We start from the raw sequence: 16956 nt of genomic DNA, 5'->3' as shown, positions 1-16956 counted from the left end.
GTCCAAGATGGACACATGTCTCTCTTGGTGCAAAGATACATTGCAGCCGCAGAGTACCACAGTTTGATCTGTCTGCAGGAAGCGGGTGATATTTATTTCATTTTCTATATTGTAAATATTAGGAGAGTTTCAATTGCTAAAATAAGGGGCTGTTGAAACTTGGTTTATATTTGTTCTTGGAGAGAAATTAAAACTTATTTCACATTTTATTGAAGCTCTCGGGCTTTCTGTTGCCACTAGCGTACAGTGTATTTCTTGTCTCTTTATTTTCTATTCATTTCTTTCATGACAGTCACTGCATGTCTCTGCATGGCAGCACACACATTAAACGGGGGTGGGGTAGTGCTTATGATTTAATTATAAAGCAGCAGCAGATCATTTCATTGAAGCTTTTAAAAAAGGTACTTCAGAAAGTAATATGACTTCAATATTGATGAAGAGTATAAAGAGCATAATGACGGTCTGGTGGTGGACTTCATCAAGCCAGGGGTGTCCAGACTTTCTTCACTGAGGGCCACACAATGAAAAATGAAAGCGTGCACATGTGATAAGCCAGCCCAGGTAGGTATGCATGCTAAGAAGGTACGTCATACAGTATGTACAGTGTTCCCTTGCCAATTCGCTGTTTCACTGGGGTTTTTTAAGTGCAATTTTGTATATTTTTATTAAAACGGTATAAACGCGCATTGTGTTGTTCGTCTATGCATTTGAGCGATCTATGGGTACTCTGAGTGCGTTATTGTATTTACTACTGCGACCAGTAGAGGGTGTTGTATACTTATGTTGAAGGCGTGTTTCTGACCAAACAATCAGAAACAGGCTCCATGAGGGTGGCCTGAGGGCCCGACGTCCTGTAGTGGGCCCTGTGCTCACTGCCCAGCACCGTAGAGCTCCATTGGCATTTGCCATAGACCACCAGAATTGGCAACTACACCACTGGTGCCCTGTGCTCTTCCCTGATGAGAGCAAGTTCAACCTGAGCACATGCGACAGACGTGAAAGGGTCTGGAGATGCCGTGGAGAACGTTATGCTGCCTGCAACATCATTCAGCATGACCGGTTTGGTGGTGGGTCAGTGATGGTCTGGGGAGGCATATCCCTGGAAGGACGCACAGACCTCTACAGGTTAGATAACGGCACCCTGACTGCTATTAGGTATTGGGATGAAATCCTTGGACCCATTGTCAGAACCTACGCTGGTGCAGTGGGACCTGGGTTCCTCCTGGTCCACGACAATGCCCGACCTCATGTGGCTAGTGTATGCAGGTAGTTCCTGGAGGATGAAGGAATTGATACCATTGACTGGCCCCCACGTTCACCTAACCTAAACCCAATAGAACACCTCTGGGACATTATGTTTAGGTCCATCCGGCGCCGCCAGGTTGCTCCTCAGACTGTCCAGGAGCTCATTGATGCCCTGGTCCAGATCTGAGAGGAGATCCCCCAGGACACAATCCGTAGTCTCATTAGGAGCATGCCCCGACGTTGTCAGGCATGCATACAAGCACGTGGGGGCCACACAAACTACTGAGAATCATTTTGAGTTGCTACAATGACATTTTAGCTAAATGGACCAGTGTGCTGCATCATTTTTTCACTTTCATTTTTGGGGTGTCTTTGATTTCCCCCTCTATAGGGTGATCATTTTCATTTCTATCAAATGATGTGGCATCATTTTGTTACTAATACATCACCCACTTATTATCAGGAAAGATATTCAACATAATTTTTCCCCCAGTTTAGATCTGATGTGTTTTTGAAGTGTTCCTCTAATTTTTTTTGAGCAGTATATAAAGCCACAATCATTGACATAGACGCCGATGTCACACGCTGAGCCGCACGTCCACGTCGCCGCCATATTGGATGTGTTAAGGCTGTATATCAATACAAGTAAATGTACTTTCATAAAGCGCCTTTCCACAAAGACATTTAAGTTCATTACTCTCGTTTATACATTCAGACACAAGTGTAAAGTACATTTACTCGTATTCATTTACAGCGCAGCTTGACACATCCAATACGGTGGCGATGTTGAGGTATCGCAGCAGCGGACAAACGCGCGTCTGTGGCCACAGCAGTTTTTATAGGCTAAGGGAGAACCCGTCCATTTTGTTCTGTGTCATGATTGGATGTTGACCATTGTCAATCCATCCTCTTGCCTTTTCCTGTTGTGGTCAATGGTGGTTAGCAAACTGTGTGAGCTGCCTGCTAACCGCCAATAAACCACAGAAAAAGAAGCTAACTGGCTGAATGAATCTTTGGTACTAGCAGGAGGAAAATACGACGGTAGGAGCAATATATTTTAACAAAGATACAAAAACGTTAAATACGATACGATGTACTTAATCATTTCTTGTAGGCTGGTAATTAAAATTCAAACGAAATGTGAACTTTGAGAGTGTATGGTGAGGGCTTTTACAGTCTTAAAACATATGGAATCATTGGGAACAAGGTTGGCTGCTTTGCGGATGTCACTTATTGCAGGCTAGTGTGGGAACCTAATCCCCACAATAAGTGAAGGAACACTGTATTCTAATAAAATCATGTTTTTTTTTCATTTTCTGCTACTGTTGTTTTTTGAATTTTCCAAGTATTTCAACTTTCTTCTTGTAATTCTTTTCTTGTAATCATGAATTTATTCCCATAATATTTTGACTTTATTCTCACAACATTACAATTTTCTAAAAATGACAACTTTGTTCGTGTTTGTTTTTTTCATATTATAGCTTTAAAAAATTATTTAATATTTCAACTTTCCTCAATTGAAATGTCATTTTTCCTAATATTACATTATTCTTGAAAAATGCTGACTTTTTCTCCCTCGATTACAACTTTTTTCTGTTATTATTTTGACTTTATGCTCATTAAATTACGTTTTTCTTGTAATTATGAATTTATTCCTGTAATATTTTGACTTTATTAACTTTTTCCACAACCTAATTTATAAAAAAAAAATGACAATTTCATTCATGGTTTTGTTTTTCTCTTGGTATTACAGCTTTTTTTTTTTTTTTATTAAATAAATAAATTAAAAAAATTCTTCTTTCTATTCTATTTTTCTAACTATGAATTTTTCCTCATAATATTGCATAATTCTTGAAAAACAACTTTTTGTCATTAGCTTACAACTTTTTCCTCTTAATGTTTTGCCTTTATCCATCCATCCATTTTCTATGCCGCTTCTCCTCATTAGGGTCGCGGGGGTATGCTGGGGCCTATCCCAGCTGACAGGCGGGGTACACCCTGGACTGGTCGCCAGCCAATGGCAGGGCAATGCTTTGCCTTTATTCTCATAAAATGACATAAATCTGTTTCTTCTTGTAATTATGAATTTATTCCCATAATATTTTGACACTTAATTTGTGGTGACAACTTTCGCTTTAATATTTTAACTCTCTGCTACTGAAATGACATTTTCCCTCATAATATTACATTATTCTTGAAAACTGATGACTTTTTTCTCTTGATTTTTTAACTTTATTCTTGCTGATTTTTTCTTAAATGATATTTTTAAAACATGCCGTGGGCCGAAGTTTGGACACCCCTGACTGAAGCCCTTCCATTTCGCAGTGTCCCCCACTCAACGTGGGGGAATTGTTCAAAGGTGAGTCGTGTTTAAGGATTAAATCCAGTATTTGTGAAAATTGCAATGTTTTCCATCTGGAGAAGTGTGATATTGATATGTAATATTGCTTACAATTGAAGTTAAGAGTACTACAGCAGAAAGTATCCTACATGTTTGGGGTGGATGAGCATTTAATGTGATTCTAAACGAGACGGATGACAGCTCCTACAATCATGATTCTCTGCCGTCATGTTCGTTCGTCTCTGCGAGGCCAAACGCTTGCATCTCCCAGCTCGGCGTTGCCTTGAGCTCACTTCCTCTTCAGGCTGCTCTGTCCTTATCTTCTTCCACTTTCCATTTCAAGGAGAGCATCGAGGGCGCGCTAGCTCCTGCACGTCACAGCAGGTATCGGTGCCGGCCGGGAAAGCCGATTGGTCCGTAGGGTCCTGCTGACGTTTCTGCGAGGCGCGATTGGACGAGAGGCCGCATGAGTAAGTGGCGTATCTGGTTTCCTCTTCTTACCGCGTCCGCCCACGGGACAAAACATTGTTTTGGAAGCGTCGTCAGTTGTGTCGTAATCCGGTAAGTGCTCGTTTGTTGTGATGCTCCACCTCCTTGTCTCGTTCTTGTATCAAGCCACAAGTTTCCCAAGGTTTCAGGGCTCTCTCTCTCGCGCTCCGCAGACGTCCACTCCTCCTGCTCTGCAATTGGCTAATTCCACTCAGGCTTCATGTAGTTGGGGATACACTGGCAGACTTGGTGGCTGTAGTAAAAGCCTGCCAGGCACGCCCGTCTGGGCGTCCTGCAAGGTAGCCTGTAGCAGCTGAAAGAGGAGAAAACATTGAATGAGGGTTCATTTATCTGCACAAACCACCATGTGAGCTGCTGGCGTCAGTGCCGTTCATGCATGGACGAAGACACGAACACCGGGGTGTCCAAAGTGTGGCCCGTGGCTCATTCCGACAGCATGGAACAGAAACAACAGCAGTCATTTTACAAGAATAAAGTCACAAGAATAACATTGGAAGACAACATCATGAGGAAAAATACTACTCATTATTAGTTAGCATTACTATTAGCGGTAGTCATTTCAGTAGCATCACGTTGAAATATTGAAGAAAAAAAGAGTTTTTGGAAGTCGTAATACGAGAAAAACCAAACGACGAATAAAGTTATCGTTTTTGGGAAATTTAGGTTGCGGAAAAAGTGAAATGTGGCGTGAATAAAGTCCAAATATCTTTAACTACGAGAAGAACATTTACAAGACGAAAGTTGAAATAGTTGGAACATTTCAAAAATATATGGCAGAAATGGGAAAAAAGCTGCAATTATATGACAAAGTCATAATATTATGGGAATAAAGTCATAATATTATGGGAATACAATCCTAATAATATGAGAATAAAGTCATAATATTATGGGAATAAAGTAAATCTTTTGGGAGTAAAGTTATGATATTATGAGAAGAACATTTATTTCAGAAGAAAGTTGAAATATTTCTAAAATTAAAAAAAAAAAACACCAGCAAAAATGGGACAAAAGAGCACAGGATAGAAATAAAAGACTTTTCCAGCGATATTGCTAAACTGAGATGCAGTTTTTTTAAATATACGTCGCAACTTATTGTTATGCATAAAAGTAAAAAAGCAAAGCATTTTTTCGGGCTATCTCCCACCAAGTGCTTCCAAATCCGTTTTTCCTGGCCCTTCCCGCCCCCCCGGACGTGAGGGAAAGCCGCGACTGCTGGTGTGTTTTTCTTCGGCCGCTGCCACTCCATCCGTCTGCGGCCTGATGGCTGCTCTGCTCACTGTCAGCCGCTTCGGGCCTCTCAGGTCAGAGGCCTCTCGCACGCGAGCTGTGGGAACGTCCGCGCACGCTCGCGGCCGAGAACGTGCTTGGACGCCGGGGATGTCTTATGGCCATAAAAGGAAGCACCCGGACAAAAGAGGGCGCGAGGAATGTTTGACATCCGTTCAGAGCGGCTCGTGTTTTGTGTGGGAGGGGACAGAAAGCTCGACGCAGCAGAGGAACACGAGCGTGTTTTTGGCGTACCTGCAGGTGTTGGGGTTGAACCTCTTGCCCTGCCGCAGACACGACTGCGGACTCTCCCTGCACTGACACAGGCAGGTGTCCGGGTTGAGGGGTTGATTCCCAGGACACTGTGCGGCGCACACGCAGCCGCACAGGTCCTCGTCCCAGCGCTGGCCGAGGGGGCACCACTTCCCCTCACCTTGACCTTCACACTGACATGCGCCTGTAGGAGAAGGGATGCCTCAGTGAGCACGCGCGCCGTACCTCCTCTGCACTTCCGCCACGCCCACTCACATGTGTTGTGGTCCAGTTTCCAGCCTGGACCGCAGCTGGCCTCGGTGAGCCCGTTTCGACAGATGCACTCGCAGCTGGACTCCTTCAGAACCCTGTTTGGGCCGCAGAGAGCCAGCAGCCCCGAGTCCAGAGCCTCTGGAAGCCGACAGAGAAAACCAGTACCAGTCGTTAGTTGCAAAAACCCAGACTTCCCCTTGGGCCCGGGTGTCCAAACTGCGTCTCGGGGGCCATTTTCCACCTGCAGCTCCTTTTTTCTTGGCCCGCTGTATTATTAGATAATCCACATTTACTCGCTCACCTGCAACACGAAGCTAAACAGGATGTTTTGCTCAGATAGGCCTGGGGGGCATACAGTATGTGTAGTACTAAAATCTTTGTTAAAAACAGCAAAAGCTGCAACATGAGGAGAAAAAGTGTCTTGTGGGCACTCGGCCTGGCATGATAAATGAATGAATGAATCACACAATAACTGAAAATGAACAAGATGATCAATACGTTGCCACGAGCCCGCGTGTCGGGCAGGAAGAGAGTTTTGGCACCTTGTCCCACAAGAACAAGGGCGTGAACGGAGTGAGCCCTTTTGTGAGTTATACAGTCTCCTTGTCTCGATGGGTGGAGGCGGGGCCGCAGGCATACACTCAGAGTGCAGAAGAGAGTAAGCTAGCAGAAACGATACAACATGTTGTCATATATTTGTATACTTTTTCATTGGACTTTTCTTTAAAGTAAAGTTAAAAAGGTGGTCTCGTCCCGGAGACCCAGTCTGGTGCATGGTCTCGTCTCGTGACTCTCCTGCTGTCTTTAAGTATGCATCATGGCTTTTTCAACCTGTTTTTGACCTAATTAAAAATTGCTTTGCATCTTTAATGCAAAATGGCCCCGCCCCATGCAAACAGTCACATTGGGGCCTGAGCACATACCTGACCCACTAAAAGCTATTTTTATTGCACTTTTTTTCATGCAAAATAACAAATTAACAGATTTGTTTTTAATTTCCCGAGCCAGGCAGGCATGCGCATCCTTTGCACATTTGCAGAGAATGCGCCCCCTTGCACCAGTGTGTAACTTGCCACCGACATTTCTTGGCAGGCCAACTCACCCGTGTCTTTTACAGAGTAGTTAATGGCGTCAGCAGAGACACACATGCAGTTCACCGGGTCCCACAAGTACCCTGAAACACAGGGGACGGCGGGGGGGGAACACCTGGACGGACACGCACAGAGTGAGTGCACACGCTTGCGGCTGATGAGCGCGACACGTCCGCTCCTAGTCTCGCTCACAGGTGATCTGTCGCGGCTCGTCGAATGATGGAGTGCAGCGGCCGCTTGGGGAGGCATTCGCACGCCGTGTGGTTGACGAAGGTTACCATGACAACGGAGCGCTCCATCCTGGGCGGCGACAGCTCCATCAGCTGGCAGGGTGGAAAGGCGGTAAGCGTGGATGTGATTTCAGGCGCAGGCGTGCTCGCACTCACCGTCTTGTTGACCAGCGCCTGGCTGGTGTTTGCGCAGTAAAAGGCTTCGTTGGTGCAGCACCCCCCACAGCGGTGCAGCGCCACGCAGCGGGGCAGGTAGAACTGACTGGTGGACTCTGGGTACTCTTTGGTGACCTCGACGCACACCTCTCTGGGCTGGCACGAGGTGTGCTGGATCTCTTCTAGGATGACTTATGGCGTGCGAGCGATGGCGTTAGTCAGCGGCTCCGCTTCCACAAGCGTCAGCGTGTGCGGCATTTACCTCCGAGAGTGCCGTCCACCTTGTAGAGGGCGTCTTCCCTCAGCTGCACCCACTGGTTGTCACGGTGAGGATGCACGGCCGGCCTCGCCGAGGAGGAAGCGCCGGGCCACGACTTCTTCCTCAGGCAGTGATGAAGCAGGTGGAATCCCGGGTAGAGAAGCTGCAGCAGCTGATCCACACTCGTCACGCTCTGGAGACTGGTCTGGTCGTCTGGCAACACCGGCGCCTGTAACAGCGTTCCCTCGTTTATCACGGGAGATAGCACGCAATCAGTGAAATCCCCCAACTTTGTTGCCAATGATTCTATTTGTTTTAAGGCTGTAAAGGCTGTAAGGCTGTAAAAGCCCCCCACCCCCCACCCCCTTGGGGTGGCCAAGGTGAGACCATGACTCACAAGAAGTTGATACCTGAGCTGTCTAGATGGCCATCCTGGACCACCTCGTACTTTTTGGAGCGTCTATTTGAGCAACTCATAGCTGAGCAGCATGCCGAGGACATGTTTTCAAAGCATAGTTCCTGGATTCTTCTCACCACTGTGGCGGCCAAACCCGCACAGGGCATAATACGGAAGCAGATGCCGATGGGCACCCCGGTTTTAACGCTGGACTCCGTGGTGTCCATGCCCACTCGTGCTGTTAAGAGAGCTTCCAATATTAGCACGTTTATGCGCTCAATCACGCTTCTGAATTGGAGTCAAAGTCAACATAATGAGAAAACTCGACCGGAACCGATCAAAGTAATGACGGAAAACTCACTTACCGATTGGAGTTTATGCAAGATTATTGACAGCTCCTCCGCGCGTGAAGTTGTGTGCTGCAGTGAAATGCATCCGAGTGGAAACGGCGGTTAGGCTGAACAAATGTTCTGCACCACAGAGCGGCGTTTGTCAAAAGTGTCCCCCAGCCGTGGGGGTGGCCACCCCATGGGTTTTTGTGTCCTTGTTAAAACGTATCGCTCCTGCTCTCCCAGGCTGAGCTTCTTCTGTTTCTTCTGTTGTTTACAGTCTTGGCAGTTAGCAAGTGGCTCGCAGGGTTAGCTAGTTTGGTAGCCAAGGACCACAACAAGAGGTGGCACTGCCACTGCCCAACCTCCCACCCGGTTCGACTGGGTTCTACGCCATCCGCCCATCTATTTTACTGCAGCAAGCGCCCCCCTTCCACTCCCAAAAGCGTTATTAAGATAGTGTAGATAGAAATGAGAGAAATAACAACATAATCGATCTCTTTTTTTCTTCTATCACACCCGTGATGCAAGTGGACGATTAACTTCTTATTTTCCTTTTTGTTTGTCACCACTGAAAAAAGGCACACAAAAGCATTTGCTAGCAAGCCATGTTTGGATGGATGCTATTTCTGCTGAATCCTCTAGATCAGGGGTGTCCAAACGTTTTTGAACAAGGGCCACACATAGAAAAGTCAAAGGATGTGGGGGCCATTTTGATATATTTTATTTTGTAAAAGGCTTTCAAAAAGATCTATTTCTTTTGTGTGTATTTAAACACATTTGATTCCTAATTAGTAGTATAACATTTCAGCTTTTTCTCCTTACATTGCACCTTTTTGCTCTTTTTCTCCCCCATTGTTGCTGTTGTTGTTTTTTTTTGTTTGTTTAATTTAAATTCTACAATGTGCCGCGTGCCAATACAAAACGAGCTGCGGACCACACATGGCCCCCGGGCCTCACTTTGGACAACTCTGCTGTAGACGAGCCCATGATTGCACTGTCCTTATGGTTGTTTACACTGAAATATAACTGCATGTTATGTATTTATTTACGTATGTCACACGTATCCGGATATGACGTTTACGTCTGCACTGCGTGCATTCCGTACGTTTTTACGTAGCTCAGTCTCGGTGGCTGTCGTAAGATAATAGAAACATCCCCACGCTAACCAAGTATTTGACCGAGAGTCACTTATAAAATAACCTCCCAACATACTGCACTGTCATAAACATCAGCTAAAGGAGGAAGTGACGTAGTCCTTGCTCATGCGCGGGATTGGTTGCCTTCCGGGTACGTATTGCGCAGTGACAGGCACAAGGGGATTGACTGACAATGATCTACAGCCAATCAGGATGCAGGAGACAGTGGGCACTGCAGACAAAAGAGAGAGAACTGCAACACTCAACTTCCCACAATGCAAGCCTCCTTAAAGGGCCACAATCGGCCTGCAACAGCGTTCATACGCTTTAAAAAAAAAGCACTAAAGTTGCACACAAAACAATCTTCGAGGGAACACTGTAGTGTTTCAAATGATTCCCATTAATGATGCACCACTATTTAGGAAACATTTTACAGTGGTTGTCACACAAAGGTCACGTGACTATTCCAGTATACGGCTTCCCCAAAATGGCGTCGTGTGTCAGGTAAGCTTTTTTTTGCTCCTTTTAAAGCCATTTACCAACTGTGATGCATTAAAGGAGTATCAAACATTACACGTCACCGTTTCTTGAATGGATTTACCTCAAACAAGCTGTGAAAGTATCTTGCTTGTAGCCTTAGAATTGCTGTGCAAAGCTACTAAGCTAATAGCCCAAATGCTAATAAGCCTCTCTGTAAACGTGAATGATTCAATGATTTTCCATGAATAATGAAGGAAAGCATTTACCAACGTGACCCACTGCATACATCACATCACATGCATGAATTTGTGGTGTTTACATACAAAAAAAGTCACAAGTTAAACGTGATTAAATGTGGGACGAGTCGTGGAAGGCGGTGGAACTTCATGTGCACGCGTTCTGTGACGGGTGAGTCGAGTGAATCGAGTGCCCAGTGGCCTTCAGCGAGTGACTCCTAAGAACTGGAGTCAGTCAAAGGAATCAACTTTCCCATCGCTAGTGGAGATGTGGGGGTGTTGAACAAGTCGTTCGAAACTCGCAAGTGTTTCACTGAAGGGGGACTCACAGGTACTGTTTTTTGTTAACTCGTTCAGTTTCGGCTTCTCAGCAGCCGTGATTCAGGAGAACCTGGTGAAACGCAGTCAGTGGTGATTAAATATGGACGCCGCCTTCGTGAGCCACTTTGCATTGACCTTTTATGGCGAATGGACGGCGTGGAGAGGGCTCGGCGTGGGGTGTGGTTGCGTACACACATTTGGACGGCAGGCGAAGCACAAATTGCGTGAGTGTGTGCGTTTTGAATCTTTGAATATTTGGTTTTCTGGCAAAGGCAGACTTGTCAGGTTTCCACACACAGTTTTCTTAGACAGGCCGCTGGTCTGTGGTATATTCCCCATCATTTGCCCTCAGCAGAGATGGGTCTGGGTTCTGGGTTCTGGCTGTGTTCATCTCTGACGCCAGCAGGAAATTCCAATGAAGAGAATCAAACCGTTACTAAATGGAAGTCGTCAACTGCCGGTGTGTCGTAACATGTTGCCGCTGGCTGCTGTTAGCTATTACAAATTGACGCACACACACACACCCGCACACACACGCACACACACACACACACCGTGTGGTGTCCAAGCTTTCTGTTCATTCATTCACCTAAAATGAGTGAAAAGTCTCCACCTCCCCCTGTGTGGCTCATTTCTTTGCAATGCCGCATGAGGTCATCGCTGAGTGACTGTGAGGTCATGATGTACCAATGACCGGTGCCGTGCTGTGGGTGTGGCCACTTTAAGCCACGTGCGGCCTGTTGTTTTCCATATGCTGCGACTTCACAGCTCGTCCTCTTTTCTCTGCTCTTTGTTGAAGAGAGAAGGGGGAAAGGGTAAAGCGATGCGAATGTTTGTGCTGTCTGTGGAGAAGAGTGACACGTTCCTTTCTTCGTCAGGTGACATGCGCCACTTCCCACGCTGTAGAAGTTCTAGTAATCCCTCGTTTATCACGGTTAGCTGGCTTCAGACACAACCGTCTTTAGTAGGAGTCCTTCTTTATAAATGGAATATTTTTGTACTTAGAGCATAGAAAACCTGTTTACGACCATCTAAATGCGTTTTTTTGTAACATTGTTAGGTCCCTCTAGACATGAAATAACATCCCTTAAACACTCCTATTACACAATATAGTTGACTTATTAACAGAAAATAAGACATTATCCACAACAAACCTGTTTATAACCTTCTAAATACTGTTTTTAACATGATTAGAGCCCTCTAGACATGACATAACACCCCTATGGTCATCTTTACACTCCTATTACTCAATATAGTAGACATAGTAAGAACAAATAAGACATATTAGGCACAACGAAACTGTTTACCACCTTCTAAATACTGTTTTTAACATCATAAGAGCCCTCTAGACATGACATAACACCCCTATAGTCACCTTTACATGCTTATTACCTAATATAGTAGACATAATAAGAGCAAATAAGACATATTAGGCACAACAAACTTGTTTATAACCTTCTAAATACTGTTTTTAACATTATAAGAGCCCTCTAGACATGACATAACACCCCTATAGTCACCTTTACGCGCTTATTACCTAATATAGTAGACATAATAAGAGCAAATAAGACATATTAGGCACAACAAACTTGTTTATAACCTTCTAAATACTGTTTTTAACATGATTAGAGCACTCTAGACATGACATAACACCCCTATGGTCATCTTTACACTCCTATTACTCAATATAGTAGACATAGTAAGAGCAAATAAGACATATTAGGCACAACGAAACTGTTTACCACCTTCTAAATACTGTTTTTAACATTATAAAAGCCCTCTAGACATGACATAACACCCCTATAGTCACCTTTACACGCTTATTACCTAATATAGTAGACATAATAACAGCAAATAAGACATATTAGGCACAACAAAACTGTTTACCACCTTCTAAATACTGTTTTTAACATGATTAGAGCCCTCTAGACATGACATAACACCCCTACAGTCACATTGTATACACAATTGTATACACAATATAGTTGACTTGTTAACAGAAAATAAGACATTAGGCACAACAAACCTGTTTACCACCTTCTAAATACTGTTTTGAACATGATTAGAGCCCTCTAGACATGACATAACAACCCTATAGTCACCTTTACACTCCTATTACCCAATATAGTAGACATAATAAGAGCAAATAAGACATATCGGACATAGAAAAGCTGTTTACCACCTTCTAGCCTGTTTTAGGGGTTATTGCGCCTGTTGTGGAATAATTCAAAGCTGCAATAAAAGCCTGTTCTGGCAATCAAGTCTGGTGCTTGTGTGTCTCACTGAACATTACTGACACCTAGTGACCAGTGTAGAATACCACATGTCGTCTTCATCGTCTTCTGAGTGCCTTATGTTTTTATTTTTGTTCATTTAACCGTTTTTATGCTTAATTTGAGCAAAACATATGTACATTTGTCTTAAGTCTGGATACTATTTGACTGAATTCAAGCATGATTTATTTGTTCATGTAGTTTTGAAGAAGAGGGATGGAGTGAAGTGGCGAGGGAGGACTGTGTGTGTGTCACTTTCACTTTGGCGTCTCGCAGCACAAAGCTGTTTGCGTTGCTGTTTTTTCAGTTAAATTTGCATGCATTGAGATCTTGAGCTTCCTTATGGTAGTTCTAAGCCTGCCAAGAAAACTAATTTTGGTGGTCGATAATTGTGCAATAAATTATTGTCGATCATCGATAATATTGACTTTTTTTCATAACTTTCATACATTTCAAAAAGTGTCAAGTCGCATATGAACCACTTGATGGTACTCAGGTATGGCGTACCTGAGTCAAGTCGCCTGTTGTGGCACTCATGAGTCGGCGAGGAAGAAGTAACTGTTTATTTTGCAAGCCGAGTAACAACCCAGCTCGAATTGAACATCCCTATCCTGCTCACCGTGTCATAAAAGCACAGTACAGCAAAGCAAGCCTGGGAGAGTGAAAGTGCTGCCCATTCATCACGGCCAATGAAGCTGGCAGTGAAGACAATGACAATGAAGTGTCTTGCCCCCGTGACTGGGTGGAGGGAGCGAGGATCGACCACCAACCTTCTTGCTTCTGGACGACCTGTGCTACCTCCTGAGCCACGGCCGCCCCAGACACCTCCCGCACATCCCGAAACGCTGGCCCCTCAACCGCAGCGGAAGGCTGCACCTCCTCTGCAATGCAGCGAGCGCGCACCATCCCGCCCTGTACATTCACTTCGCCGATCAAACGCTCCAGCAAGCGCCGACTGCCGGGACGAAGGCCCCGCTGCACGTCCACACTGGAGCTGTGGCTTTCAGCTCAGAAACTGTCGCTTTTGTGCCATCGTTCATATTTGCGCTTGCTTGCTAACTTGCTAACTGCTAACACTCTGTGTATCCACTCAGTATGTAGGCCCCGCCTCCACGTACTGGGACAAAGAGGCTGAATAGCTGACAGGAGGTTCACTCTCTCCGTTCATTCCACTACAGAACCAGCACGCAGACAGATGCAGAGTGAAGCCTCTTGTCATCCAAACGCACATGTCAGTTTATACAGGCGTCAAAAAGATGAACCCTGTTAGAGGAACCCACTTATCTAGGCAGCTCCCGTAGGTAATACACATATTATCACAATACCTCAGTTCTCATACGCCCCACTTCTGGTATGAGTGGGTCTTTTTCTTCCCATTTTGGGCATCACTGTGGCTATGAACTCCAACTGTCTTGAAGCCACATGGAAGTGGGGATGTTCATCAAACATGGTACACGGTGGCTGCAGCTGTGGAAGGGTACATGGTACATGTGGCACGTCCGTGTTTGTGGAAGTTCTCACCTGGGTTCCCAGGTCCTTGGTCGGGTAGTCGCCCATGTAGTCTTGTCCTGAGCACCAGCCGCTGACGTTAAGGATCCATACGAGCACGGCGGGTATCAACATAGTGAGGAGGAGGTGGATGAAGTGAAAGTAAGAGTGGAGGAGGAGGAAGGAGGAGATGGAGGTCGGTCACAGGCTCAGATTGGGTCCGGTGGTCATTTCTAGCCGGGGACAAAGTTGCTCTTCCGGTGCAGGTTGTTAGAATCTGGGTAGCCGGTTGAATCCAGCATGATGGAGGGAAAGGTCTACCCTGGGTCACGGCGCGCCTCCTTTGTCGGTGTGCGTCACCTCAGAGGATGTGTGACGTCTGGTCTCGCCGCATGTGTCTCTCAGGTGGGATGTCAGGCGAGGTGGCCCCCTTCTTTTCCGCTTCTCCTCGCCCTTCACACTTGCCTCCTTTATCTCTTTATTTTTCTTCTCTCCTCTCACGGCAGTGGCGCTCTTCCCTCCCTCTTGTCTGCTGCTCAGACGATCCGTCTCTTCCCCAAGAAACCTTCAGGGCAGAAAACCTTCAAACGTGACTCGCAAATCAACACGCCGAGAATCCTGGAGAGTTAAATAGAGAACGAATAAGATTGAGTTCCAAAATCCCGTCAAAAATGCGGATGGCAAGGCCAGGCGGGTTTTTGCAGGGTGGGAAACTCTCATGTGAGCAAGAAGTGCGGCTGCAGGCAAACGTCCTGGTGGAGTAAAGGAGACAGAACACCAGAATGGAAGCTTGGAGCTGGTGGGTGGAGCCCAGAATCTGGGGGATGATTTATGCACGGTAACTGGTTATACTGGCACTCGTTCTTTTCCTTTTTTCACAGAAAAAGGTTTTCTTTCTTCATGCCATCGACTGTTTTTACTCCACATTCCTCATCCCTGACCTTCACACGTTTCTCACCTCCGAGCCGAGGAGTGCGTGTCCACCTCTGGTTCCAAGTGCCTTTTTATTGGCTATTAGCCGTTTCTGCTTTACATCATTCTGATGCGCTTCTCCCACCAATGAAAAATGAAATGACACCTTTTTCCTGCCGTGCATGTCTTCTCTCCACCGTGCTTTTAGTGCCCAAGGTCAAGCTTTGCATACTTCCACCAGTGCCCCAAGGTCAAGCTTTGCATACTTCCACCAGTGCCCCAAGGCTGAGGGCATTCATGTCACGGGAGGAGGAGGGAAGGTGATCAGCAGAAACCCGACTTTGAGTTATTATCTTACACCCCCCAGCCTGCCCCACCCCCGAGCCTCCCTCCCAAGGTGAAGTGGGACGGCGGAATATATTACGGGGACAGACAAGACTTGAAAAAGACAAAGACGAGAGGATGGAGCCGAGCTGTGAGAAAGGGGGAGTGTCTGGGAACTGCTTGGCTGGGGGGGGGGGGGGCCGATTTTTTTTCTCTCTCTCTCTCTCTCTCTCTCTCGCGCTCTTTGGCAGGATTAGAGGATTACAGACGCACATACACGCACACGGTGGCAAGTGTCTGCATGCAGGTACGCTTTGTGTTGAAATCTGTGCAAATTCCACATTCCAGTCATTGCTGCCTCCGTCTTATCATGGGAGCCCCCGGCAGAGAAGGAGGTCATAATCAACAAGCAAGGCAAGACAGGCAGAATAAGAATAAATACATCCAGAAGTAATAGCAACAGCTCACTTCCCATTAGTAGTGCAATAATACGTAGTAATAGAGAATGATAATGATATTTATTCAGGTTAAGGTAAGACATCCTGTCCTGACCCCCTCTGTTGTGTTGAAAAGCCGCATGGCGTGGGGGAGGAATGATCTGCTCAGGGTAGTGATAGTAATCTGCCACTGAACTGCTCTTCTGTGGGGAGATGATGCAGGTTGTCCTTTGCTCTGCCACAGATGCCAGGCTGTCCAGCTCAGTGCCAATGACAGAGCCTGCCTTCGATTGACAATCATTTATAGCATGATTATCAATCAGTAACATTTGTTCAGGTGACAGGCAGTGATGCTGAAGGATCATTCCAAGCATTCCTACCTGCTTATTGAAAGTTACACTCAGTTCATGTAAGGAGTTCATAGTCATAGTGTTGACCCAGTTCATTGTGGCATCCTGTGAGGGTTAGGGGGGTTAGGAGGGTTGGGGGGTTAGGGTTAGGAGGGTTTAGGTTAGGAGGGTTAGGGTTAGGAGGGTTAGGGTTAGGAGGATTAGGGTTAGGAGGGTTTAGGTTAGGAGGGTTAGGGTTAGGAGGGTTTAGGTTAGGAGGGGTAGGGTTAGGAGGATTAGGGTTAGGAGGGTTTAGGTTAGGAGGGTTAGGGTTAGGAGGGTTAGGGTTAGGAGGATTAGGGTTAGGAGGGTTTAGGTTAGGAGGATTAGGGTTAGGAGGGTTAGGGTTAGGAGGATTAGGGTTAGGAGGGTTTAGGTTAGGAGGATTAGGGTTAGGAGGGTTTAGGTTAGGAGGGTTAGGGTTAGGAGGGTTAGGGTTAGGAGGGTTAGTGTTAGGAGGATTAGGGTTAGGAGGGTTTAGGTTAGGAGGGTTAGGAGGGTTTAGGTTAGGAGGGTTTAGGTTAGGAGGGTTAGGGTTAGGAGGGTTTAGGTTAGGAGGGTTAGGAGGGTTTAGGTTAGGAGGGTTAGGGTTAGGAGGATTAGGGTTA

At 45.9% G+C, this 16956-nt stretch overlaps 1 protein-coding gene across 2 annotated transcripts; it reads right to left on the bottom strand.

The window, feature by feature from the left end:
* Positions 1–15577, bottom strand: LOC129187607 (vascular endothelial growth factor C-like). Of its 2 annotated transcripts, XM_054787150.1 has the most exons (8): positions 14320–15577; positions 7627–7852; positions 7365–7555; positions 7171–7301; positions 6990–7093; positions 5891–6025; positions 5618–5819; positions 1–4388 (listed from the first exon to the last, which is right to left on the bottom strand). In XM_054787150.1, exons 1-8 carry the CDS (start codon positions 14419–14421, stop codon positions 4277–4279), a joined length of 1203 nt encoding a protein of 400 aa, XP_054643125.1. In that variant the 5' UTR covers positions 14422–15577; the 3' UTR covers positions 1–4276. The 2 variants fall into 2 exon arrangements, with proteins under 2 accessions (XP_054643125.1, XP_054643115.1); XM_054787140.1 differs by having other exon boundaries at positions 7171–7555.
* Between the last annotated feature and the right edge of the window lie 1379 nt (positions 15578–16956).

This window comes from Dunckerocampus dactyliophorus, chromosome 1, assembly GCF_027744805.1.
Source record: "Dunckerocampus dactyliophorus isolate RoL2022-P2 chromosome 1, RoL_Ddac_1.1, whole genome shotgun sequence".
Classification (NCBI taxonomy): Eukaryota; Metazoa; Chordata; class Actinopteri; order Syngnathiformes; family Syngnathidae; genus Dunckerocampus; species Dunckerocampus dactyliophorus.
Note: the sequence above shows the minus strand (reverse complement) of the source record. Positions and strands in the feature narration are given on the sequence as shown.

Bases quoted from the DNA above. Each gene is read 5' to 3' on its own strand.
- LOC129187607 (XM_054787140.1), bottom strand. From the start codon at position 14,421: ATGTTGATACCCGCCGTGCTCGTATGGATCCTTAACGTCAGCGGCTGG. The intron at 5,820-5,890 runs GTGAGTGGGCGT...CTTCTCCTACAG, and splicing joins GAAACTGGACCACAACACAT to GCGCATGTCAGTGTGAAGGT. The intron at 4,389-5,617 runs GTACGCCAAAAA...CTCCTCTTTCAG, and splicing joins TTCAACCCCAACACCTGCAG to CTGCTACAGGCTACCTTGCA.